Source organism: Sturnira hondurensis, unplaced genomic scaffold (genome assembly GCF_014824575.4).
Source record: "Sturnira hondurensis isolate 20B ecotype Veracruz unplaced genomic scaffold, ASM1482457v3 Scaffold0006413, whole genome shotgun sequence".
NCBI lineage: Eukaryota > Metazoa > Chordata > Mammalia > Chiroptera > Phyllostomidae > Sturnira > Sturnira hondurensis.
Genome location: NW_028079044.1, coordinates 14172336 through 14199910, shown reverse-complemented (window position 1 = coordinate 14199910; position 27575 = coordinate 14172336). Strand labels below are relative to the sequence as shown.

Below are 27575 nucleotides of genomic sequence, written 5' to 3'. Positions count from 1 at the left end.
TAAAACCTTAGGAGTGGTATTACCAGAGGAAATAGGTAGCATTTATCGAGGGTTGTGACTCTCTACAGCGAGAGTCACATGTGACATGTGACAGCGCCCGGGTGTCCAGGCTGTTATGTCATTCAGGCTTCACAGTGACCCTGCTGTGTAGACGCTGTTACGAGCCTCATTTTACAGAGGAGAAAACTGAGGCATGAAGAGGAGAGTTTGGGTGACTCGTCCCAAGTGACCAACTAGTGACTGGCAGAATCAGGATTGGAACCCTGGCTCTTACTCTGCTATACTATTTCCCCAGGACTGGCTTGTCTGATTCAATTTAAGTAAAAGAAAGAAATGGCCCCAGAGCATAATTTCATAAAAATTTATATGCATTGACACTCAAAGTTTATCCAGATTCAGCACACAGCACAGCCCCCTGCACCCCGTTCCACAGTCCTGGGCACTTGGAGTTGGGGTGGAGGAGGGGCTGTTTGGAATCTTGCCCTGGAAGCCCTGAAAGATACCCCATTATGAAAGAAATATTGAGTTAAATTCACCATATCCAGATTAGCAAACGGGTCTTATCTCAAGTGTTGGTTGATTGATTGGTCATGGCTGACTAGGGTTGAAAAGGATTTTAAAGGCAAGTCAGAGGTCAATATCATCACCAATTAGTAATGTCTGCCCTGGCTCAGGATGAGCCGTGTGGTGGCCCCCATGCTATAAAACTTTCATCCCCGTTTCCCATGGCAGAAAATTGTACTATTGAAATGTTTTCAAAAATGGAAATAAAAATGAAAAAGAAATTTTGGTGGAATTCTAAATTCAGTAGAAAACCCCAGCTTTTGGAATGTCCTTCTTGTGTGATGATAGAATACCCTCAAGGTTATTCTGACTTACTCACTTCAGAAATGTTTTCAGAAATAGGAATAGAAACAAGAAGAAATTTCTCGTGGTGAATTCCAAGTTCACCAGAAAACTCAGTTCCTCAGAGCAGTCCATTCACAGGCGCGTAGACACCCGAGCTCAGGAAGGACTCGAAGGATCAGTTAGACCCGCGGTTCTCAAATCTGACTTAGAGTAGAAACACCTGGGGAACTTCGGAAACATTCCGATGTTTGGGTTCCGATTTAGTTGGTTGGGGATGGACCCAAGAACTGACCTTTTCTTAAAATTCCCCTACTGACTCTAATGCCAAGCCTGGACTGAGAACTCCAGATTTGGTCAAAACCCTTCATTCTTTTTTGTTTTTTTAAGATTTTATTTATTTTCAGAGGGGAAGGGAGGGAGAAAGAGAGGATAGAAACATCAGTGTATGGTTGCCTCTCATGCATTCCCAACTGGGGATCTGGCCTGCAACCTAGGCACGTGCCCTGACTGGGAATCGAACCAGCAACCCCTTGCTTCGCAGGCCGGCACTCAGTACACTGAGCCACACCAGCCAGGGCTAAAATCCCTCATTCTTCAGATGAGGAAGTGGGGGCTGTCAGGAGACGGGTGGTTTTTCCCAGGGACACACAGTTAGCAGGGGGCGGAGTGGATTCTGTGGCATCCTTGGTTTCTGGTCAGGGTGGGCCTGAAATTCCGGGGTCCTTGATGTGCAAAGCTGGAGCCCTGGAGCCTGGGTCAGCCTCACGGTCTGTGTCCCAATGACCATTCTCCTTACAGCTGAGTCTCAAGCTGAGCCTGACCATGCACCGCAAGAAGGCTGGTGCGTTTCTACCTCCGCCCCTGATCCTGGCATTTCCAGTGAGAACACCACACTTGCCCCACTGGGGCTCTGTTGTACATCCGGTTTTTCTTGCCTCTTTCCAAAGGTGTGTGACTTGCTTGTCCTTCATGCCCCTTCACAGCACTGGGCACAAAAGGAAGGGATCAACAAGCAACTGCTCTCAAAGCAGCTTTTAAAAGGTGGAGGAAGACAAGTGTGTGCCCTAACATTTGCGGAATTACCTCTTGGGCGCCAAGCACCTTATGAAGCTACTGACCCTCTCGATAACACTGCGAAGGAGGTATTATTATCCCATTTTACAGACGAGAAAAGGTAGATTTGGGAGGTTAAGTAACTTGCCCAAGATCACACAACCAGTAAACGGCACAGTCCGGACTCAAGCCAGTTCTCCCCACTGCCCTCTGCAGCCTCCTCCATTAACGCGGTCTGTCCCAGTCCCGTCAAAGCCAGGGCATACTGCCCCACGGATGGCTTATTAGTACAAGGAGCAAATGGTAGCTAGGCCGTGAGTGGAGAAACCTGACCGCACATTGACCAGGTGATCAGAATGAACATAAGCTGATGGACATCATCCACCATCACAAAGCCTTCTGGCCGGGACCATGTACCACAAACCTCATCATGAACAAACAGAGGAGCCCACACTGAGGAATGTTCAGTATGACAACTGGTTTCATTAAAAAAACAAACGCTAAGGAACTGTTCCAGAGTACAGAAAACAAGAACGACACCCGACTGTTGTATGTGGTGCTGGGTTTGACTCCGCACTGGAGTCTGGGAAATGCTATGAGGTTCTATAGGGCCAACTGACCACCTCAGAAGATGGAGTGTAGAATAGAAAAATGACTGTAACAGTGTGAATCTGCCTGGACTTGATAACTGCACTGTGGGTAAATAAGGGAATATGCTGCTCTTCAGAAATATGCACTGAGGTAGTAAGAGATGAGGGGACGTGGATGTCTCAAGCAACTCTCAAGTGGTTCAGGAAAAATAAATATTGCTGCAATTTTCCGCACAGCACCCAGCAGAGAGCACGGCTCAGAGCAGAGAGTGGGTCGAAGGTGCTTTGCACTGGCTGGTGTGGCTCAGTGGGTTGGCCGTTGTCCAGCAAAGTGAAAGGTCGCCCCAGGTTGTGGGTTCGGTCCCTGGTAGCGGTGCATTCGAGAAGCAACTGATCGATATTTCTCTCCTTCTCATTCTCCCTCCCATCCCCTCTCTCTAAAAAAAAATAATAATAAAGAAAGAAGGAAAGAGGTCTAATTTTTTTTAAATCTGTTTTTTATTTGATTAAATTATTCCAGTTTCTTGACATCAAGGAAAATACTTTTCAAAGTGGCTTTCTTGGTTCCTGACGCGTCCTGACGCTTCCTTTTGGAGAAAGAATAAATAAAATCCTCATCTTTCAACCCACCCCCCACTCGAACCCCCCAGGTTCTCTAAGAAAGGGGAAAAACCCTACCAAGAATTCGCCTTACTTCATTATCATCTATAAATTCCTCCATATTTCCTGGAAATTTATCTGGGATTTTATTACTCTTACCATATTTGTAAAGAAAAAGGAATGGCTGAGTACATTCTCTGCCATTCTTCTGACCTCCTGCTCCTATTAAAATCTTAAGTCAGATTCTCGCTCCACCAGATGGAGGGGACTGAGCGGACCTGTCACTTAAACAAGGAAGTTGTCTAATTTGACAATATCGAGCCGGCCTCTGCTATGGGTGGCATACAGAGCTCCCACCCCAGACAACTGGGAGAACGAGCTCATGCCGTATTACTGAAATAAGTGTTTCCCAACTACCTCCAGTGTCCTTCCTTGCTAAGTCCCAGTTCCACTAAGACAGAATTGCCCCCACACCTAGAGAGGTTCAATTTTAAAAAATTGCTTTTCCCAAAGGGAAAATAAAAAAGACAAAATTGCCGTTTTTGGTAGCATGTACATATGTTAGTCAGTCAGGCACTTAACTGCAAACGATACAACCTGCTCTGGATGGGTTAGGCCACAGGTGGCAAACACAAGGCCCGTGGGCCGAATCCGGCCCTCCACCTGGTTTTATCTGCTGGGCACCTGGTTTCTACCCAGTGGCAGTGCAGAGCTCTCGCTTGACTGTTAAGGAGTAGTTACATTTATACAGCCCTAAAATTACATTTGGCCCTTTGAAGGCAGCCTTAGGGCTGATGTGGCCCCCAGTGAAAATGAGTTTGACACCCCTGATTTAAGCAAAAATGACTAAGGGGTCCTTGGGACCTCACAGAAGTGTGAGGAAGGCCAAAGTCCAGCTGAAGACCATCCAGGCAGGAACAAGGCCTGCCACCATCCCCTCCGGCCTTGGCCTCTGCTGCCCACACCCCTGCACGGGCACTGGGTACTAGTGTCCTGCCCGGCTGTCCCCGAAAGCCCCAGGGCCTGAGCTGCCCCCTGGCCAGGAAAGGCCAGGCTGCAAGAAAGGCTGGAGGGTGAGTCAGTGACTTCAGGCTCAAGGAGGCAGCACGACAATGTAGAAAAGCCCCTAAATAAGGGAAGAGAGTTCGAAAGATGCTTGGTGGCCACAAGCATCACCACCAATGTCCACGAATACAGCACCAATGGGAAGAGCCAACCCGAGAAAAAGCTCCAGTTCCTAGTCTTTCTCCGCATTAATTAACCTCCTGCACTTGTTTTTTTTAGTCTTCTCTATCCCCCTAGCTGTTGCCCCAGTACCCTAAGGTGTACTCTGAATGTAGAAAGAAAAAAAAATCTGTAAAATCCTTAAATCTTGGTTCTAAATGAACCCCTTTGGGGAAGAGACTGAACTAATCACTATCCCAAGCACCCTGAACCTGTTGTTCACCGATGAGAACAGGGGGCTTAGATATGCGGGACCTGCCAGGCATCTTGCTGGGACTTGGGTTTCACAGACTTCCCTCGGGGATACCACGTGACCCCACACTTGTTCTCACCGGGGGTAATCCCCGCAGAACACTGCTTCGAATTCAAAATCCAGAGACTTTCATGCAAATACAAGTGGTTTTAAATGTCACTGGTTTGAGACCAGCTTTGAGGGCTCCCCTAACAAGGAAAGGAGGGAACACAATCTGCAGACTTCAGTCCCTTTCGCTTTCTCCCGAAAGTCTCGGGAACTGGCTTTACCCGCCACCACTGCCCCCTCACCCCGCCTGCCCTTCACCATCTCATTTAGGAAATGTCGCTTGAGATCTTTCAACAATGAGACCCCCGACCTTGCATGCAAGCTTTGTGAGCAAAGGATGGGAACTAAGACAGGATAACATGTTATCCAGGGAAGGAATGAAAGGTTTGTTTCCTACAAAGTCAGTTTAATACACACGAAATTTCAAATGCGCTCCTTTTGCACAAACTGAAACTAACATTGGAATGAGTTGATTTTTGTTTTCTCATTTGTTTTGTTTGGTTTTTTGGTTCACTGTCAAGTTCGGTTTGACAGATCATCTTCAAGTTAACTTAACATATATACATGTAAAAAACTTGCAAAAACTTTGGCTCCCACGCAAGCTGGCCCTCAAGCCCCTCACACAGCAGCTGCACAGGCTGACGATTCCAACCGCAGCATACCATTTGGCTTCGCAATCCTTGGCCCGCTTTATATCCAGACGATTTAGCAGCCCATTAAAGTGCCCACCACTCCTACTTTTTAGAGGTGTTTGTTTGGTTCTATCCACAGGGCCATTAAGATGCTGAGAAAGCCCCCTCTGAGGCGGGGCACACAGTATCAATCCCCGCGCATCTCCTCTTTGATATTCTAAAAGCAGTGAGTCAGGAAGGTCACCAGGCGCCAGCCCAGTCGCTCCAAAACAGCGTATGCCAGAGACGCCTTCGTGTGGAATGGGTTTCAATGAATACTCAAGAGATCATTTTATCTGCACGTTCACTTCTTTTAAACCAGTTTTTCAAAAGTGATGATTTATTTTCAACAAGATCATAAAACCTATTTAATCCTGTCATGGAAAACGAAAGATGAATCCACCTTACAGCAACACTTGCTAGATGCACTTTTAAACGAGTTTATCTGCAGCCCTTCATGGGTGTAAAGGCTGGAGACCTAGGAGAAAACTGTGTCCTAGACCTCCCTAGAGAGCCAGGCCCTCCCCGCTCCAGACCCCCTTTCCTTGGTATCCTCATGTCACGTGGAAACACTTCACCCAGGTCCTGACCCTCGGCTGCCCTGTGAGCATGTGAATCCCAGATTCTCCCACATCTGAAGTACTTTCTGCGGCTTCCCCCCCCCCCCCTTTTTGGTTTTGCTCTATTTTGTTTATCCTACAGAACTTCCTTCCTTCCTATCCTTTGCTCCCCGGCCCACTGCTAATTGTGTCCTTCTGCCGCAGCGCCGCCAGGACCCAGGCCCAACCCCGCCCCCTCCCAGCCCAAGCGGGATGTGAGTGATAATGACCACCTTAAACAACACTGCTATTCACCGCCTGGAGATCTGGGAAACATCCTTGAATTCAGACCCAGAACTTAGCTGTGCTTAATGCCACACAGGTGCTCTGCCTGGGAGCACGTACTGTCCCCCAGGGGGCAACGGCGCCTCTAACTTACTGGCATCTGCAGCCGGCCATTAGGTTGTCCCCACCAACTACCGTCTCTGAGAGCTTGCTCTTGCACCCGCCGTGCTCACAGCATTCCGCACAGGACAAGTTCTTAGCGGATTTAAGCGGTTCAGATGTTTCCCCTCTCCAAGTGCCACTTCCAAGGGCCGTGTGGGCTCCAGGGGCCAGTGTGACCGTAGTGACTGACATTCTTTCCATTTCTCGCCTTCCTGTTGTGAGTGGAGATTTTGAAAACTCCATTGACTAGTTTGTCAAGTTCTGATCTAAATTCGGAGCCTTGGAGCCAGAATGAACACCTGCTAGGCAAACACTAAGCCTACCCAAAAGTCCCAACTTGACAAACCCTTAAAGTGTGACAAACTCCTCTGGACAGAAATGCCTGTGGCCAACAGCCATTCATCGGTTCACTCCCAGAGTTTCCACTTAATTTTCTTCATGGGGATGGTTTGCCATAAACAGAAAAGCAAGCTCTTGTGAGCACTTCCTATCAAAGCGCTTCTCTAATGGCACTTGGGACATCAGCCACTCCAGGCTGGGGGCACTCTGCTCATCTGCCTGAGTTAAATTAGGACACACAAAAGACAAGTGCTTTTCTCAAGGCCTCTGAGTGAGAGGTGGGGTCCAGATGAAGGCTTGAGAGACAGACAGACAGAAAGACTTGACTTGGATGGCCGTCACAGGGAGATGTTGTAGGGTGTTGATGCCAAGATCATGTGGCCGGGGAGGTAACTCGAGTTCAACGCTGCCTCCACAACACCTGGCTCTGGGTCCTTGTTCTGGCTGTTTTACCTTTGCGGTCTGCTTCCTCATCTGTCAATGGGTGATGGCAACTCCTGCTGGAACTGACATGAGAATGCTGGTAAAGCGCTTCAAGTGCAGTGGCTGGTCCTTTAGTGGGTGCTCAGGAGATAATGACCATCAGAGCATTCTGTTGCTTCGTCACTATTGTTGTTTCCTGTGACTCCTTTAATTAACGTAGGGCCCGATGACCCCTGTTGTCTCAGCTCACAAAAAGCCAGGGAACTGTAAAAGTTCAATGAACACTCAAAATGCCACCTTCTTGTTCTTGGAAAGGCAGTAAACCAATGCAGGAAAACGCACTCCTTTTCCAAAAGGATTTGAAACAAAGGCCCTTTGAAATAGATGAGACTGGTAACATTTTCCCTTATGAGTAAAATTAAGGCCCAATAATAAAGGAGGCTGATGTTCTTAAGGCACACAACAGCAAGAGAGAGAGATCAGACCGGGCAAACCCGGAGTCCCAAAGCCCCTGGTGGCTAGTTACAGGCGATAAGCCTTCATCTTCATTCTCATCAAAAACGCCAGTTAAGAGAAATCTTCAGGAAAATATACCCTGGTTTTTATCTAGGCTGCAGCTCAAGTCTCTACAGAATTCTCTGGTTTGCTTCATGTTTTTCCAAGTGCAAGGGAGCCCTCAGAAGAGTGTCACCTCAATTTCTGGACACGGGACCTGGCATCTGCGTTCTACTTAGTTCCCTATGAGATTCTCAGGCACCCCAATATGTGACCACCCCTGGCCCGAGGCTGCTGGAAATACTGGGGGAGAAGGGGGGGAGGGGCGGGAGTGGGTGAGAGGGAACACCCCGGAGACTCAGAGCTCTCTCACGGTTGAAGTGGAAACAGTTTACACCGACACTGTCACAAATCCAAGATATCTGGGGTAAATGGTTTCCTCGTTTCTCCGCCATAAATCAGTGTGAATATTCTCGGCAAGCTCTGCTCCTGGCAGGGTGGGCAGCTGTGAGTCAAGGGAGGGGTTTATCCCCCCTCCCTTCCTAACTGTCCCACCTTGCAGATGCAATTCGTTCCTTGTCTGCCTCACAGTTAATTATTTTAGCAGACAAGCCCTGAGCCTGAAGAAAACAGGATATATTCTTGAAAGTACTAACTGTATTGAAATTTAGAGGTAAAAGTCCCTCCTTCGGTTCCAGCTTCTGAATAAAATCAGCTAGTGGACCAAACTACCACTCGGTTTAGTTTGCCAATGAGCCAATCTCACAGATCTCGCCTTCCTGGAGCGTAAGGTGCTCTTCAGTATTTCACTTTATACTGTCACTGCAGGGAACTTGGGAACAGCAAAGGTTTTTGTGATCTGGGTCATATTCAAAAGTTCTCCAGTCTCAATGATTCTATGGGGGGGGGGAGTGGGGGACTGAGGGTGGGAGCTGGCTCCATAAATCCAAACCTCTTTAGACTCTTAAAACATGGGAGTTGCATTATATAAATCTTTCCCTTCACATATTTGTTCACGAGGCCCACGAATGCAACAAAACAAAGAAAACGTTCATTGAGAAAGCTCAAGGAAACCTCTCACGGTTTTTAAAGCACTTCAGACAGGATTTTTGTTGGCCCATGCTACAAATTCTAGCTTCTTTTCAATGGTATGACCCGCCCCCCCCCCCCCAAAGTCGAAGACATAAGAGAGTGCTACATATAATGCAATAGAAAGGAGAAAGATAATTTTCAGCTAACTCTCTTCTGAGATTGGTAGAATTAACCAAAACTGGAGATGTAAAATTGTCACACCATTTTAAAATAATGGTAGCTTAACATCAGCAGACAGTGTCCCTGGCAGCACCCGGACCTGTATTTGATGAGGGCGAAGAGCAGACGCTGACACCCAGGAATCCACTTTGCGAAGAACATTCGACTTTAAGGGACCTTGCAAGTTCTCCGTCAGTTTTTAAGTCATAAGAAACTTGCTGATAGCAGTCATTAAAACGACTATTGGTCGTTATGCACAATTAAACACTTCCACTTCTGGACAGATTTCATGAAAACCAAGGCTTCTAAAAACACCACCACCCTGATACGCCTTTCCAGCTAACCGTGCTGTAAGACCTGGTGCCCGAAGGGCTGGAGGCTGTTTGCTGCATGCTCTTGGGTGAAGCGGAAAATTTAAGAGCAGCTTTCACGGTGAAAAGGAATGGGATATGCAGGCAAGCAAAGAGGAAAAAACACATCCAGCACGATTGACACACTCTTCACTTAGAGAGAAGCTTGCGCGGGATGTAGAATTAAGGTCAGAAGATAGTTATTTCCTACTCACCCAGAAAATCCAGCCGGCTCCTTCTGGGTGGGTTCCCGCACTAGAAAGCTAACCACCTCCTCACCTGCATCTGGTCACTTCGGTTCGTTCCTGCAGGTAGGTACTCACCTGCAGCTAGCTACCTAATCACTAACTTTCAAATTTGGGAACCAACTGGGCTCATTCTTTAAAAAAGTCAGAACTCGAAGAACTGTATATATATAGATAGGCGGTCTCCAAGTTGCATCCAGAAGTTCATTTGTGTATCAGTTGCATGGAAATTGAAACACAGATATTTCCTCTCCAGAAGTAAAGCTACATCCGGTAGGTGGGTTTCTTGGCCAGACTACAACTCATTTTAATCCATCAAGGGGCTGAGCTGCAGCATGAGCTGAACTAACTCAAACTGGGAGCTGGGAACCATGCAAGTCAGAAGTGAGAAAACATCTTGAAGAATGACTGAAATCAGCAGTTGGCTCTAGCTACTTCACCATTCCAGCACCCAACACCCACCTACACGGTCCCTACAGTGACCTCGCCCCACTGAGTTCGATACTTTTTCCTCTGGAGTCTGCCCGTGGTCTCGAGGCACTCCTTAGGCCCAACTTGCAGACCACCTTAACTTCCCTTCACCTGAACCGGAGTTGCTAATCTTCACTGGGTGTCGGGTTTGAGTCACTAAACTTCCTTGCAGCTGACACAAATGTGTAAATGACTGATGATGCTTTAAGCTTCCCAGGAGCATAAAATTTGTTTGCGGAGGTGCAGTGCAGGTGAGCCTGCCATCCGACCAACACTGCTCAAGAGCTGGTTTCCAGCACTGGCTCCCAGTGCACTAATGAATCTGTCTGCTAAAAGCTCCACGAGTTTTCAGCAAAGCGAGGTAAGGGTACACGGATGTGGACCTGGGGGGAGCGGATTTTACTTCAGAGCCTGTTTGCCCTGTTAACATCCTACCACAGGGGAGTGAGAGGGCTGGCAGGGTCAGGCCCATCAGCGTAGCTGAAGAGCAGACAAACCCTCCACCTGAGTCAAATGTAGTAGGTCCACAGTGGGGCTCAGGAACTACACTTTTAAACACTCTGTGTGATCTGGACTTCATACTGTGAAAGACACTGAGAGGCAAATAATTTTACTATTTTTTTTTTTAAATCAGGTAATCATACTCTGGCTCCACCATTTCCTGCGGGATACTTAACATATTAAATCCCACCTAAATCGCTAAATAAAAACAAAATAAGCAAAATGGCCCCCCTAACTGATCAAGGTCCTTTATACTTAATCATCCCAGTTTTAGGTTTCAAACCTACATTCCTTTTCAACAGTCTTAAATTGAATGCCAGAAGCCTTCATATCTAAATCTAAAACACACACACACATTTGTAGGTATATTGGTTTCAAATCAGATGTGTATCATCAACTTACTTTTGATACTTGAGCCTCAATTAAAAGCTCAATCTCTCACTCTTCAAACACTAAGTTGGCATGAAACGTGTAAATATGAGCTGTTCACAGAATTCTCACCTAGGAAATCCTTGGTTTCCTAAAGTAAGATGGGCCTGCATCACCTTACAAGCATCTGTTGATAGGTCCAAAATCCCCACCCTGCACAATATCGTGTTTCTCCTTTAACAAAAAGACCAAATTAATATTGTGGCAGGTCTCGACGTCAGGATTTTCTGAATTGCTTAAAATGTCAATCTTTATTTGACAGTAATATTTCAAGTATTTGTAGTATTAAATATATATCAAAATATAAAAATTCAAATGTTTATCATCTTTTTTATGAATAGAATTATTACCCTTCAGCATCTGGGTCTACTTTTCCAAGCCCCCATTCAAGGAAGGGCAAAGCAGCTCACTAGTTTTCTTACTAATTGTGAAAAATGAATGAATGAATGAACGAATGAATGAATGACATTCGCTAGGCAAACCCTCAGCCCGATGTTAACAGCAAAAAGCAGGGCTCTCAAGGTGTCTCTACCCTGGACTTGAAAACTCTACCATTTACTTGTGATTGGTTTCTTCCCAAATCCACCTATCAGCTGATCAACACAAACATACTTAAAGTACTCCTTCTATTTCAAGGAAAATTATTTGTAGTCATTTTCAGTCTTTTTTTTCCCCTTGTGGGTGAAAGAAATTGAGTGTAGAAATGAGGCAGGACAGGAACTGTTCTGCCAAAGAGAAGGAGGGAATCATTTGGATTCCCCCTACCCAGTCAATTTCTCCCATCTATTCATGGCACAAATTGGAAAATCTATGATACAAATATGTTCTCCCAATGTACTCCTCATTCCCAAACTTACTTCTGATGTATATAGCATTTTTAATCTTTTAATAGGTCCCAGAATTTGAGTTGTTAAAAAATGGCCCTACAATAATACTCCAGGTACGGTGGGCAGCTGGCCAATGAGTCTCAGGTTAGATAGCATGTTAAATACTGAACTAAAATCAATCCTTGAATTTCCAGTTCACCTTAACTGGATATCTTTGGTGGTTCTAAAATCAGTATAGTTAATAAATGCATTCAATTGTACAGCGGGTGAAGAAAAACCCTGAGACTTTTATTCGGTCCACAAGGACACTTTATGCAGTGCCCAGTATTTCCACCCTCTGCAGCATGTGCAGAGAGCTGTGACACTCCACTCCAGGCAACTAAGGAGAGACTGGGTAAGACACCCAGGGCAAACCTCGGGAGGTCCCGGGGACTCTGGCCATGAAGGGGACAATGAGGTTCAAGCATGCAAGTTCCTGAAGGAAAAAAAAAAAACGCTTGAAGTATACTTCCCAGGCCCCATCCTCAAAGGCAAGTATGAAAGCAAGAAAGGGTCAGTTTAATAAAATTTTCATCCATCTTTAGTTATTTTATTAAAAATACTATGCCTAAAAGCCTGCAGATGAATGGAAATATCCTTGAAAAGAGGAACATTACATGTAGGTCTATCTACCATTCCTACTATTGCAAATGCCACAGTGTATCTTCCAGGAAACAGTCTGTGCTTGAGAAAAAAATCCTGATTAAAGCTGTAGCTCCAATTTGCTCTTATTTCATCTGCCTCCCTCCCCCTTATGTGTTTAAAGTCATACCAGAAATAAAGAGGGTTTTTGGGGGGTCAAATAACAGAACACTGACTTGAACTTGGCCTGACATCTAGCATACAGTTGTCAATCTATCTGCACTTATAAAAATGTAAACTTAAATAAGAAAATGAAACTAAAGAGAAAAACAAAATTCAAATTTACTTTGAAGAATCTGATTTTATTTTCTGAATCAAAAAGTGTATTCATGTTAAACTCAGAATATTTAACTTGCCACTGAGCTCACAAAACGCTTTCCTGACACTGTCAGCAGCGCTCAGAACTGTGAAAGTTACACCCAATACCACGCGTTAGAGAAAAAGACTCACACACAGGGTCAGGGTATTGGCAATTCTAATTGTAAAAGAGAAGAATTTTAATCATTTTTTAAAATTGAAATGACAATAGTTTAAAGAGCTAAAAATCGGATCTCTTTTAAAACAGGAAAAATTTTAATTTGAGAAACTCATACCAGACAACTCCAATTAAACACAATTCTCTCCCACCCCTAAAACTACTAAATGCATTCTTTAATCTTGGAATAGGAAAATTATAATATGAAAATCTAAAATTATACCATATATTATTAATACCACCATTTTAATGTCATGTTTGCTAGCTGATCATGAAATTAAAACCAAATTCTACATTCAGGGGACGGATGCCGAGCGCTCTTCCGCTGTCTGGTGAAAAGCCCACCCCACTCTGTTGTTTTCTGCCCCCGTGTTATGAAATCATGACCGGAGTCAATCCATTTACCCGAAATGAACAGCTCAATAGGCGCTGGTCCTACATTCGTGTCCTTCAGAAAGCCCAGCATACAAAAGACCGGGGGTTTACGAGAACAGGAGCTGGGACCACTCTAGAATCCCACAGTACGCTGACATCCAGAGCCCTAAAATCTAGTGGATGTTTTTCACAGGCTATTCACATGTACTTGAAGCATGTCCAGCATGCAGGCAAACCTCTTTTATTTGTTCAAATTGAGGTAAAACAGAGAACAAATACTTAATATTAACAGAAGCTGCATAATGAAAATTAAAATAAACTGACTTTTTAAGTTTTCTCACAAGAGACTTTCTAGAGCCAACAATTTCTCCAATTTCAGTTGTACAAAAATAATTGGAAAAGTTCTTTTCAAAGCAAAACTTTCTTTTTTAAAATAAAATTTTTGAAATTAAAAAACAAACATTTTTTCCAGAATCTGCATTTTGTATTTAGTGCAATACAATTTATCACTTTATTTTTCAAATTTAGGAAGAATTCATGCCTGAGTACCATTTGATATTTTTTCAGATACTAAGGAATTCTGACAGGATTCATAAATATGATTTTCTGAAATAGGCAAGGAAGTTTGCGAACTTTTAAAAATTACCGACAATTCATATTCAAGCATAAGATAGATGACTGAGATTTAGTCACTATGATTAAATTTTCAATACAGACACAAATTTAAATCTTGATTTTTCCCTGGCCAACATTTTAAATATTCAAATTCTACTCCACTTCCAAGTTTCAGATCAAAACAAATAGAAAACTAATGAAAATTACCCAACTGGCAACAAGTCCCATATTTCAATGTTATTTTTAATCCCACAATTATAACCTACTGCCAGTAATTATGTATAAGTATCTACTTTCTTTTCTTATTAAATAAGCACCGGTCAGTTACCTACTAAAAGAATAATTTGTTTCCAAGAATAGTACTTGGTGCTGGGTTGGTTACCTTGATGCTTCTGGTACAAGCAGAAGCACTGAGAAAACTCCAGCTCTTAAGCACTTTCTAAATCTGTAATTTAAATGTCCAATAGTATTTTTTACATGCTACTTTTTCAGTAAGATTTTAGGGAGTCTAGTTCCAGATTACACGGTTGATGTTAAAATACCAAATCCTTAAGCCACAAGGTAATGGGATACTATCCTTGTTTTTTGTATCGTATGGAAACAGGCAGACGAAAACCAGAAGAAAACCTGCCAAGTCAAAGTACACTAAATAAAGCTCATCCTCTGGGCAACACAGCTCAAAAATAAAAAAATCAAAATCAAAAGACAACCGCCTTTCACCCCTACACAAAAGCCCACACAACACACTGTAGTTCTGAGCCTAATATTTCAAAAAAATGTTAATACTAGAGCTTTAAGGTACTTAAATCTTCACCAGTCACTGTTGAAAGAGCCACGCTACAGAGGAAATGCCAGAAAGGGTTCAGCAGCTGCCCGCCCGTCCCTCACCGCCCCCACCCCAATAACATGTAAAAGTTCTTTTCTTATGCTAATAAAGGCATACCACCTAGTGTGCTAAAACTAGCAGCATTAGAGCAGTAAAGTGAAAACTGGAAGCCTACAGGAAAGATCTAAATGCCTACAGGAAGAAACCAAGCAGCAGACACAACCCTCTGCCCTCTCCTTGTGTTTGTAAGGAAGTGGTTGAATTAAATAGTCAGATTTACCCACTGAACAAAAACTTAACAAAGATTCTCCAAGACACCAGAATAAAATCTGACCTTTCCAGTCAAAGGGCAAAGAGAGGCCTCTTCCATGTCCTGGAGTTTAGTGAGTTCAAAGATTAGCAATAAGGGGAAAAAGAAAGCATTGGGGGTGTGATGGGACAAGTTTCGGAGTTTATCGAACAGTCACACCGAGTTTCTCCAGCACACGCACACCCTTTTCTTGGTACTCCTGCCGGGTCATCCAGAAGTTGTCTTTGTCTTTCATGATGTCTGCTAGGACGGCCCCACCCAGGAACACCATGTGCTTTCTGCGCGGTGGGTCTTCAATGCGGATCTTAAATTTCTAAAGAAGAAAGAGATGACAAATGTCACGTGTGCAGAGCACTTTCTGCTTTATAAAAATGACTTTTCCATGTATTCTCTTGTTGAATTCTCACCAAGTCCTGTGATGTTAAGTAGGACAGCAGGATTTGGTATCTGACACCTTCTGTAATTTGCCCAAAACTCACAGCCAGTGTGTTTAGAAGCTGTCGACTGAAGAGCTCAGGTAAGAGGACGTCTATAATTCTTCAAGGTCTAACGCTGCTATGAATGTAGTCCCATGCGACAGAGAAAGACAGGCTCTTCCGAGCAAATCTACTTTCTACTGTCCTGAATTCAAACAAAATATTCTCAAAAACAAACAAACAAAAAGACTAAATAGAGTCAAAATAAATCATGGGAATATTGGAAGAAATAAATGAAGTATCCAAAATGAAAGACAAGTTGGAAAAGTTTTATACTTATGGCCAGTACTAATGGTCTCACAAGGACACACCTCAATCTGTATGGTCAGTTAACACTAAAAAGAGAAAACTTAAAGGACTCAAAATAACGATGCTATTCTAAACTCTCTATATGTCGCATAAATGAACTGTAGTATCTGATAATGTAAGACACAGAAAAACAGCAGTTGTCTCTGAGGCTCAACTATGGTTTTAACTGTTTTGAATTACTATTCTGCTCTCAGGCAGGGGTCAGCAAACTCTTTCTGTAAAGGGTCAGAGAGTAAACACTTCAAGCTCTAAGGGTCTCTGCAGCAGCTATAGACAGTATGTGATGGTAGGTAACACCGTACAAAAGAACAGTCCAGGCTGTGTTCCCAAAAGACTACTACAAGACAGCTGGTGTGGCACAGGGCTGTCGTTTGGCCACTCCTGCTCTAAGGGATGCTCGGGCTGCCCTGAAGACACTGTCGCCCTTGAAGCTTTCTCAGCTGGCTGCTGCTTCTCTCGCAATACCTTCCTGCCCCTGGAGGTTTGGTACCGGGAGTTCTTCCTCGTCACTGCTGCTTTCCTCTCCCCCTCCCTACAATTCCACAGCCCCTCTGACTCAGGCTACTCCCACCCGCGCTCCTGGCCCAACTCATCCAGGGGGTTCCCCCTCACACCTGCTCTCACAGCTCGACTGTGTGTGCCCTCTCCATCATTCCTGCCATTATCCTTGCTGATTTTGTCCTCTCCCCCTCACACTCGCTTGACAACACTGCAATTCAGGTGATCAGCTCTCTGCTCGCACCTGCCCTAAAGCACCTGAACACCACAGGAGAGAAACTCATCATCTTACTTCAAATGTACCGCTTCAACTGAACCCCTTAGTCTGCTCAGCAATCCCATTATACAGGGTCTGGCACAAATAATGCGCTCTATTTTAAAACAAAATCATAAGCATGTAATTCTGTAACATAATAATGTCACACTCAAGCGCATCATATGACATTTTAGGTGAAATGTTCACATTTAAACTATTAATTATTACACCCATTTTATTGCCCTACCAACCATACTCAAGCCAGACCCTGTATTTCTCCTCTCTCTTCCACTCTCCACATTTCATTTCACTCCGTCTCCCCTATTCTACCACCTCCTTCCTCCTCTCAGAGCCTCTTAACCTCTCTCCCCCTCCTCAATAGCCAATTCAAACCAGACTTACCAACCCTTTAAAAACAAATCCTGTCTTGAATCTTAGCTCAAAATCCAGGTCTTTCTATTTCAGTAAAGCCAAAGCCTACTGTGGCTGAAAGAAACCTGCATCCCAACTGCCTTTCTGACCCCCACTCTGGCCTTCTCACTGCTCACAGGGCTCCAGCCCTACTCGCCCGCTCCCACCAACTTCCACCAACTTTGGGCTTTCGCACTTGCTTAGAAGGTTCTTCCCCCAGATAGTCCCGTGGCTCACTTCCTTACCCCACTCAGGTCTCTGCTCAGAAGTTCTCTCACCAGAGACGACTTCCCTGCTTTACTCCATATTAAGGAACACACCATCTCCCCAACTCCTTCCACTTTCCAACCCCAACCTTTAACTTTACTTCTCAGGGCTCATTACTACTGATATTATTCTTCATAAGCAGGGATTTAGTTTTTGTTTACCACTCTTTTGTTTATCTCAGCATCTAGGCCAGTGTTTGGCTCCCAGGAGTTCAACAAATACAGGATGGGGCTAAAGGACAAAAGTAGGATTGTTTAGTCGTTCATGTGGGAAATAATTAATAATGATGTGAGGATAAACTCTGTGTTTCACATACTCACAACTGTAAACCTACTTTTGCCCTACCCTTTATTTATTCATATGCTGAATAAATAAATGATCACCTGAAACTGATTTTAAATTATATTTATAACTCAATAAAATCAGACGAGTGAAGTACTTAGACAATATGGCTCCTTTTCAGTCTTTTAATTTGTTCAATGTGTGTGCGCTCATATTCAATTTCACTTCGTCAGTTCAGAGTCGCATGTGAGAAATGTAAATTAGTGTCTCCGATGTGTGTTCCTTTACTGTGTAATCTCGTTACTTAACACAACTGATCGAAGTCAATGAGACAAACCCCTGAGGTTAGTTCAGAGAAATGGCTGTTGGTTGAGAGCACAGTATAGAGTTAACTTCATAGTTCAGTTTATAAGAAAAAAAAATCAATGTCAAACAACCACTGATGATTACATACTAGTTTAAAATTTTCTTTCTGCTCTACACATCAACAACTACCACGAAAAATTGGTTTCAGGAGCTGTGATAGTTGATGGAGATGCAAAAAAACTGGAGACATATTTTAATTATGCCTCCAAATATATGGAGACATATATTTATTTTATAACCTGGGGAGATAAGACACATGCAAGTAATAGCTAGAAAATAACCGAGAATCAGAAATATGAGATAGTCCAAGAGTAGCACTGAAGGCTAATTAAATGTAAAAAGAAACCCCTACCCTCACTTATTCCTCCACAGCACAGCAAGTTCTTCCCCCAGGTTTAGAGACTCCTCAATTCTAGGTTACTGGTCAAACCATCTAGAATGTTTGGATCTGGACCTAGTCGTTTCCATCCATGAATACCCAGGTGACCAGAGTATGACCATTTGGGGACACAGCTTATGACCCTGAACCATTTACTTCTTCCTCTCTTCAAGGCTGTACTTGGCTGCATTAGAAATTTGTTTAGAAAGACCTTTCGCGCCCTCTGGTGGCTGTCAAGATTCAAAAGCTACTTTACAGGATTTTAAAGTTTTGTTAACAGTTGGATTATTGACTGATACTTACAGAAAGTTTTTCCACATCGCCCTTCAAAACTCGTTCTAAGTAAAGCTGTTTCAGTTCTCGTTCCAACCGTGATGGCAGCCCAGGGTACATAGTAGACCCTCCAGAAAGCACAATGTGCTTATAGAACTCAGATCTAGAAAGACACAATAGGTACTCACTTGGGGATTCGGATCAGAAAAACAGTATCTCTGAGTTCTTGTTATTCAGGGCAGCCCAGGGGGTTGCCAGCAGAAGTAAATAGAATTCAAGATGTAAATCACAGAGCTTCATGTTTGCAATTACTATTGTTATTTTATAACAGATGCTCTTTTCACATAAAATAGAGGTTATAATTTTGATGAAAATACTTCTAAAGCATGACCCAATTTCTTGCAAATGTAGTTGAGTCTTTTAATAATGACCACAGTGTGTATTACAAACGGTGCTATCACAGTACTTCCCCGGAGCCTCTCACATGCGCTGTTTAACAACCGCACTCTACTGTTTCCATCTCTTGCTTTTCAATTTCTCCATCTGCCCTTTGCAGTTTCCCCCTTTGTCCCTTTACCTTGAGGCTACTGCTGTTACTTTTGGTTAGATTGGTGTGTTAGCTTCCTTTAGCAAATCCTCTCTTCTTTCCTTAAATCTGCTGTTGGTTATAATATCAAATAATCCAATCTAAAATAACTGCATACGTAGCAGAAGTAATATCATCTGAGTGAGGGCCCCAGGACCTCTTCTCCCAGTAAAATTCAGGAGCCACGTCTATTTTGGCTTCATTCACGCTGGCTTCTGTTTTTCAGTGGCTCAGGCTGCTGTAATTCTTTCTAGCTTCTAGAAGAACAGTGTTTTTGTTTTTAATTGCAGGAGTAGGCACTCGAGTGTAGCATAACCCAAGCAGGTGAAATACAGCCACATGTGGTATGTGCCCACTGGCACTTGCATGCCCAGTCTCAGTCAGGAGAACACAAAGACATGATCTTGAGCTGTGTTCCTTGCCAATGCTGGGTCTGTGCAGAGGGTACTGGACTCAACTCCAGGGTTTTAGGAATGCCTAATTCCTAAACAGGAATCCACTTTTAAATGCAATTTTGCTATCAATGATCATTAAATCAAAGGACAAAAGCATCTACTTCCTATTATGAAAATTTACCATAATTACGATGTCTAGATTAGATGTTTTATCTTCCATTAGATTTACAGATTTACCTCATGGGCCAATAGCTATTTTTATTAATTTCCCATGTTACCCTGCTCCCCAGCCATCCCACAAAAATTAGGTGGGTATTTAATTCAGGGTTAAACAAACGAGTAAGCAAACACTTTACAAACGCTTCTGAGTGAATTCCTCAATAACCTGCGTGTAGAGGAGGGCTTTCTAACTATGACTCAAACTCTAGATGCAATAAAAGAAATAATATATATCTTTTTATACAACTGAATAAAAACAAATTTCTGTATGGCTAAAAACACCATAAGCAAGAGATAAGCAGTAAATTAGGAGAATATATCCGTGACAGTTAACACAGAGCTAATATAAAAATAACTTAAAAACTGAGGGAAAATAATTACGAAAATTCTAAAGAAGAACAGGCAAAAACCATGAACAGGTAATTCACTAGATAAGATATAAAAATGGTCCTAAACATAGAAAAATTATGTTCCGCTTCACTCTCAAGAGAGATGCAAATGAAAACGACACTGAGCTGTCATTTCTCACTCACCAGACCGGCATGCAAGTAAAGAGGTTGATAAACTGAACAAGCTGTGGGGACACAGGCGCCTGTGATGTCACTGGTGGGAATGATGAGCAATAACGAAAATGCCTGCACTTATCCCCTCGGCCCCCAACCCCCCCCCCCCGAATTATTTTCAGACTATACATGCCCAATGCTACAAAAATACAGTGTGCACAAGATTATTATTTGCAGCGTTATTTGTCAACACAAATATTGGAATCTACCTACACAACTAAGATTCATTGACTAAACCATGGTATGTATACACTGGAAAAGGAAAAGAATAAATACAACAAGAAAAAAGAATGAGGACCAACTCTAGGGCATGGTATAGGATGTTTAGGATATAGTAAGCAAAAAAAAAAGGCAAAGGGCAAGAGTATTTATAGTGTACTACCTCTCATGTAAGAGAAAATAAGAACCACAGAAAGGATAAATCTGAAACTATCGAGATCGAGACCAATCACTTACGTAAGGGAGGAGAGGACTAGGGTGGAAGACAGGGAGGGGGTGGGGAGAGTGCTACTTCACATACTTTTTTTTTAATTTTATTTTTATTTTGTAGTGAAATAGAGAACAGGCTGACAGTGACAGAGACTTTTTTTTTTAAAGGAAGTGCTCTTTTTTTAGAGATTTTATTTATTTATCTCCAGAGGGACAAGGAAGGAAAGAGGGAGAGAAATATCAACATATGGTTGCCTCTTGTGTGTCCCTCGCCGGGAACTGGCCTGCAACCCACGCATGTGCCCTGACTGGGAATCGAACCACAATCCTTTGGTTCATAGGTCCGCGCTCAATCCACTGAGCTATACCAGCCAGGGCTTCCACATAGACTTTTTAATGTAGTTTTGACTATACTGTTAATGCCTACCTATTAGAAGAACAAAATTAAACACGAGCCAGGAATATCCTGTGTCCCAAAACAGAATGTTCCAACAAACGATGGAGGCACATACATCAAAGAACATAAAGCCTCCCTTAAGGGGCTCTGACTGGTGAACTAAGGAACAAGTTGAGCAGCAAAATACAGTATAATAAATTATAATCCACCAGAAAAAATCATGAATCCACATTGATAATAAACAAAACAAGGGAGAAGGAAAAGCACTTCCTTTTGCTAGAATGGCCAACTAATAAATATAGGAGGAATGATGAAATTAGAAAATCACCTTCTTGCAAAAATCACAATAAAAACAGAATTAGGCAAGAATCACCAATAAATGCTAAAAGAGGTCGAGGGCAGAGCTTGGAGAGGAACAGAAGATTTAAAAAATCTCAATGTCTTCTCCCAAAAATTACTTACAAATCAGGAAAGGACAAGGACGACCACTACACAGTGGAGCAAAGAGGAAACTTCACTAAGAGCTTAACACTAACATTTCCAATAAGGAACACATAGCACATCTGGATGTGACACCCTCAGAGGGACACATCACATAAGCACCATTTTTGCCCAAAATGCATAACCTGAATCTAACCATGAGAAATCATTTAAACCCAAATTGAGAAAAATTCTCTAAAATAATTGGCCGGCACTCTGCAAAGACATCAACGTTATGAACAACTGAGGCCTGGTAGTGGGTAAAAGGTGATTAAGAGCCAATTAGTACCATGTGTTATGCTCGATTTGATCCTTTCCTGGAGAAAAGAAAAACACTGTATGAAGGACATTATTAGGACAGTGGACAAAACTTTTCAGTTTTGGAAGGTAGATAAAAATGTTACCGGTAATCAATCTCCTGTACTGGACAACTACATTGTGGCTATATAAGGGAGTATTTTGATTCTTAGAAACTACAAAGAGAATTAAGGAGTAAAGAGGATTTTCACATTCATCCTACTCTCAAACAGCTCAAGAAGAAAGAGAGGGGACACTAAATCACATAGAAGATTGGGGTAAAACAGGAAAAGAATAAAGAGTATGTGTGAGTTCTCTTTATTATTCTAGCAACTTTTATTTAAGTTTCAAATGATCTTGGAATAAAAAGTTTAAAATGGTTTCTGAGGCACAATGACGTAATGTGGTAAACACTGACTGCCACCCTAACGAAATTATTTGCCTTATCTATTCAAAAACACGAATAACTTGGAAACGACCATTTCTAGCATACCTGGTGTCAATGTCAGCCGCCTGGATTGTGTTGAAAAGCAATTCAGCAACACCCACTCCCTCAACGTTGATCAAGTGAGGCTGAAATAAAGCTTCCGGTGCTTCAAATCTCTCTCCCCCGACTTTGATAATGCGGCCATCCGGGAGCTGGAAACCGAAATGAACTAGGTATTAGTCAGCAAAAGATTAAAAAAATTTCCAGTGTTCTCCGAGGCACTAGTACTTTTAGACACATATTAGCAACATACTCTCCCAAAAAACATTTCTGAAAAAAGGTAAAATAAAACATTTAGACACTTGTTCTTACTATCATACTCTGTTCTGCCTTTTGAAATGGTATGTCTTGCCCCAAGGTATCAGGAATTCTTGGAGAAATCACCAACATCTGCATGCAGAAGCTCCTCCCACTGGTGTGCCACCAGCACAACAGGCAGCATCAATCAACCACTGCATTTAGATCACACCTGGAGTTGATGCTGCTTCTGCCTCTCTTATTATTTTAACACATTTATAATTTCATAAATATTTTCACACATTCAATTAAAAATTTTTTAAAAGATTTTATTTATCTTTAGAGGGAAGGGAAGGAGGGACAGAAACATCAATGTATGGTTGCCTCTCATGCGTCCCCTGCTGAGAACTGGCCTGCAACCCAGGCATGTGTTCATGTGAATCAAACCTCAGTTGTTTGGTTTGCAGGCCCGTGCTCAATCCACTGAGCTACACCAGCCAGGGCTCAATTAAAAATTTTAAATAATTTTTCATTGGATAATTACTCTGTGAAACTATTTTGCTAGCAAAACACTTTACATATCACACATGAAACTTCTGTCAAGTCATTTAATCTGAAAAATATTTTATGATCAAAAAAGTTTAAGAAACTGATCTAGACTACTTTTTTATTGGGTAATTCTTTGTATCCTACTTACTAGGTCCTATTACATTTTAAATAATAACAGATATAACTTTAAGCAAGTAAGATTGAAACAAGGTCAGAAGTTGTTATATGACCTTGCACAGAAAACTCCTACATTACATTTTGTTTATATTTAATTAAAGGGAAAATGTTAAAAAACTCCCTCTCTTAAACTACCTCACAGTTCGTTGGAATGACCTAAGTAACAAGCATGGTTGTATATGCTGCACCTGACACATTTCTTTTTGAGATAATGGGATAATATTAGTTTTATACTACTATTTCAAACAGTGTATTTATTTATAAAATTAGTTACTATATTTAGATTCCAAAACTGACTTTCCAATACAACAAACTCACACAAAACAAGTTCTGTAAAACATTTACTTCATGTTTGCTGTAATTGTTTACAGATATGTGCAAAGTAACCACTTCTTAAAACTCCAGAATTATCTTTCTATGAATTCTATCAAATTTCTAAAAAAAAAAAAAAGATACTGATCTAAACATTTACCCTTAAAAAATAAAACCACCAGGTGAGTTTAAAAACCACATGAAATTACCCAAGATAGCTGGGAAAATTTCACATGGAAGACTGTTTTTAGCAAAATCTCTTTGCCTTATACTTCCAGCCTCTCCTATGGAGTGACTTCTCTGGACATTCTGGCTACTGGCCACATTGGGACCACCGACCCTAGGAACTACCTACCCCTAGGAACTTGTTAAGGCTGTATGGGTCCCGTTTCTTTGCATCAAGTCTTCCCTACTCTTTATTTGGTCACCCACACCCCTCTTCACTTACCAGTTTACTGCTTCTTTTCTGTTGCATACATATTTATAACCTACCTCAAATTCTTTGAGAAAGGAGGAAATGAATAAAACATGTCTTTAAGAGTTTTAATTCCCTCATCCTTTGCCTCATGCCACTTCCAAAAAAGTCAAATAGATAAAAAATTGTAAATCTAGAGGTACTGTCAAGAAAACTTCAGGAAAGAACCTCCCAGAGCAAATCTGGAGACCATTAAGTTGCAAAGTATTGGATTATTGACTATTTGGATCAGTATCTTTTAAAAATAAAACAATATAACTTACACAAGTTTGTAAGTATTTTTAAATGACTATTTCATACCTATTTGTGATATACAGAGCTTACATGAATTAAATGGTTTAAGAACATTTGCTTTTACTGTCTATTCCTCAATTTCATTTTAGTAATAAATAGGTCAAAGATGAGATCTGGAAGTACTTGATACCCAGATGAATATCACAGACTTAAGATAGCAATACATTATTCAGGTAGGATCAACACCCCTGGTGCAAGATGTAACAAGGTTCTCAATCTCATTAGTTATAATTTCAAGTTCACATTTGTTTTCATCAAGCTCTGATTAAGAAAATACTAAGCCAGGAAAAGACTGCCACCTACTGAATAACTAAAGCAATACTACTCTAGTGTGACCACTTCCCAGAAAATGTTTACTGTAGCCCCATGAAACACTAAGCTGAAGAGTTGTGCAGTCTAAGAAGACTGAGAAACAGGTAAACTACATTCCCAGTCACGCACAGTAACAGATTAAAAGCACTGAGAAGCCCTGCAGTAAAGCAAAACTGACTCTCTCCCAAACTTACTTGACAATGTAACCCCCATTTTAAATTTTTGTAAAATACCTACTAACATTTCAGTGACATGACATTCTGTAAAACACATGTTGAAAATGCTGTTCCAGGTAATAGAATCTCAAACACCATCTTGTAATTAATTGTGTTCTAAGGTAGAAAAGGAATTTGTTTCTTGCTTTATTTCACATTGTATGATGTCCTAGAATAATTAAATCATAGAACCTTAATATAAAAAGACATTAAATGTCACCCACACACATATTAGAACAACCCCAAACAAAAATACTGGATTCCAAGAAAACCTCCTTTAGCACACACCAATAATCATGGTTGTTCATTTTAAAAACCACATATATGGAAATACTTACTGTGTAAGATTCAACTAATACTGTGGTTTCTAAGGCCAGTTTCTGCTCTTGCTCAATATTATACCCCACGTAACACAATTTTTCTTTAATCATGCGAACTGTTTCAAAATCTGCAGAATGGTTGAAGGCGTATCCTCGCAACAGAAGCAGCTGACACAAGAAAATAGTAAATTCACAATTAATCTGACCGAGTTCAACTCCGCAAAAACTATTACTACTCACTAAATATGGCACATCAATAACAAATGCAATAGATAGTGGATCTTTTTAGTTCTCACTGAATGTTTCAGAAGCAGGGACATCACTCTGCCACAGAAGAATTTATATTTCAGTTTTGCAGAGAAGTTTCAGAGTAACAAAATCAAAAGGTCACAAACAGTGAACGAGAAAAACAAGGTAGTTTTCAAAAAGGGTACTGTTTGAGTACTTATGTTAGATAGTTTTGATAAACATTCGTCTATTAATAAGCATTATTTTAGTACTAAATTCTTATTACTTGCAATTTGCTCAGTCAACACCATATTCATGATGTCCCAAGGCCTGAAAGTGTTATCCCTAGCTTCCATTGAAATAGTTCAATGCCTGACACATATTAGATCGGTGATAGCGTATTAAACAAATGAGTAAGAAAATTCAACCTGCTGACAGGAAATAAAAAACAACCCCAGGGGCATGGAGATTGTGTTTCCTGGCAGATTATCAGTCTGGCTCAAATAAAGTTACAAAAATTCAAAAGAAAAGAAAAACTATAACATGCACATAAAGACAACTGAACTTTACATGTAAAAACCCTGAAACTGCAAATCCTCTATTCTTTGTGTTTATGTTCCGAAGAACGCGCTTGGAAATTCCTTTGGTGGTGACCCTAAGACAGAGCTTCGGCCCAGAATGAGTGTATTGTAACTCTCACTAACTCCATCTCCACTTGCTCCAACTGGAGACTGAAGGAACCCATATCAAAGTGGAGACTCAGCGCAACCCAGTGCGCTGCACGCACATCGCCACCACACACCAGTTCCTCCACAGCAGCCCCCGAGACACGGGACACTGTATAGCTCTTTGCTGTGGGGCTGCTCACTGCATGATGCCGTTTGTTACAGGATGTTTAATCGCATTTCTGCAGTTGTCACATCCAAAAAATGTCTCCAGACATTGTGAAATGTCCCTGTAAGGGAGCATGGTTGCTGGTTGAAAGCCACTGACCCAGAGAAGATACATTTAACTCCAGAAATCTGGTACAGATAATACTCCAAACTTTTTTAAACATTAACAAAACACACAGGCCTCCAAACAGCAGCCTCATATGCTTTCCTCAGCAATGTTTTAAAGAAAAGTATAATTACAACCAGAAGTAAACTCTAAAACAGTAAACACTGAAAACTGGATACATTCCATGAAAACTACTAAATATTAAAGTCAGGCACATCTGGGCCCTGTTTTTTTTTGTGTGTCAAGTATCATTAACTTGCTATCGGTACACTTTGTGGGGAAGGACAAGATCAACCAACCCAACCAAGATTACACTCCCATGGATCTGTTCAAAGAAAGGTTTTTACAGCAAGGCTGCCTAAGGTATTTCCACCTCTGAAATACCTCTCCACCCCTTCTTATTTATTTATTTATTTTTTAAAGAGAGGGGAAGGGAGGGAGAAAAGAGGGAGAGAGGCATGGATGTGTGACAGAAACATCCATTGGTTGCCTCTTGCATACCTCCAACTGGGGACCTGGCCTACAACCCAGGCTGTGCACTGATGGGAAATCGAACCAGACCTTTCGGTTCATGGGCCAGTGCTCAGTCACTGAGCCACACCAGCCAGGGCCAAAATTCTGATGTCTACAACATTTTCTTTTACGTACCTTGATAAGATATCTGGTAATATCCCTCCCAGCAATATCCAGTCTTCTGGTGAGGTGAGGGAGAGAAAAGCCTTCATAAACCGGGCAGATGTGAGTCACACCATCTCCAGAGTCCACTACTACTCCAGTCAGTAAACCTGTGTAAGAAATGTGACATTTTAAATCAAGTCAAATCGGAAAAACCAAAGCCAGCAAATTCCGAGTACTAGTACAGAAGCCAAACCAGGAACTTCACAAATTGTAATGGTCTAGGAGCCAGTATTTCTTTATTTGTTATTTTGAAGTTCTTTATGTTGTAATATCTTAATATTACAGACACTAAAATTAGTATTCTCTCAGGTGTCTCTTGTGACACTTTTAGTCGAATCATGTGTTACCCCAGGAAATGGCAAGAAACAGACCCTGAGACCTAGGACTGAAAAACACCAGTTCTTAACGCTTGAGCATTAAGAAAGAAAAAGCATTCTTTTTCTCTCCATCTTGACCCTGCATCATGCTCACCCACTGCCCTATCCTCTACACTCAACAGTGTAAGGCACACACCACACTTAG

The 27575-nt window shown here is 42.0% G+C and overlaps 1 protein-coding gene across 2 annotated transcripts in view; it reads right to left on the bottom strand.

The window, feature by feature from the left end:
• Window positions 1-12750: 12750 nt before the first annotated feature.
• Window positions 12751-27575, bottom strand: part of ACTR2 (actin related protein 2) — a 33554-nt gene continuing 18729 nt past the window's right edge. Inside the window, exons 6-10 of one of the 2 annotated variants that reach the window (XM_037048055.1) lie at window positions 27024-27160; window positions 25167-25316; window positions 22264-22409; window positions 18435-18567; window positions 12751-15200 (exon numbers count right to left, since the gene is read on the bottom strand). In XM_037048055.1, the coding sequence (XP_036903950.1) occupies window positions 15030-15200; window positions 18435-18567; window positions 22264-22409; window positions 25167-25316; window positions 27024-27160 (737 nt within the window). In that variant the 3' untranslated portion in view covers window positions 12751-15029. The remainder of the gene's footprint in view (window positions 15201-18434; window positions 18568-22263; window positions 22410-25166; window positions 25317-27023; window positions 27161-27575) is intronic. The other variant, XM_037048056.1, reaches the window with a different exon arrangement.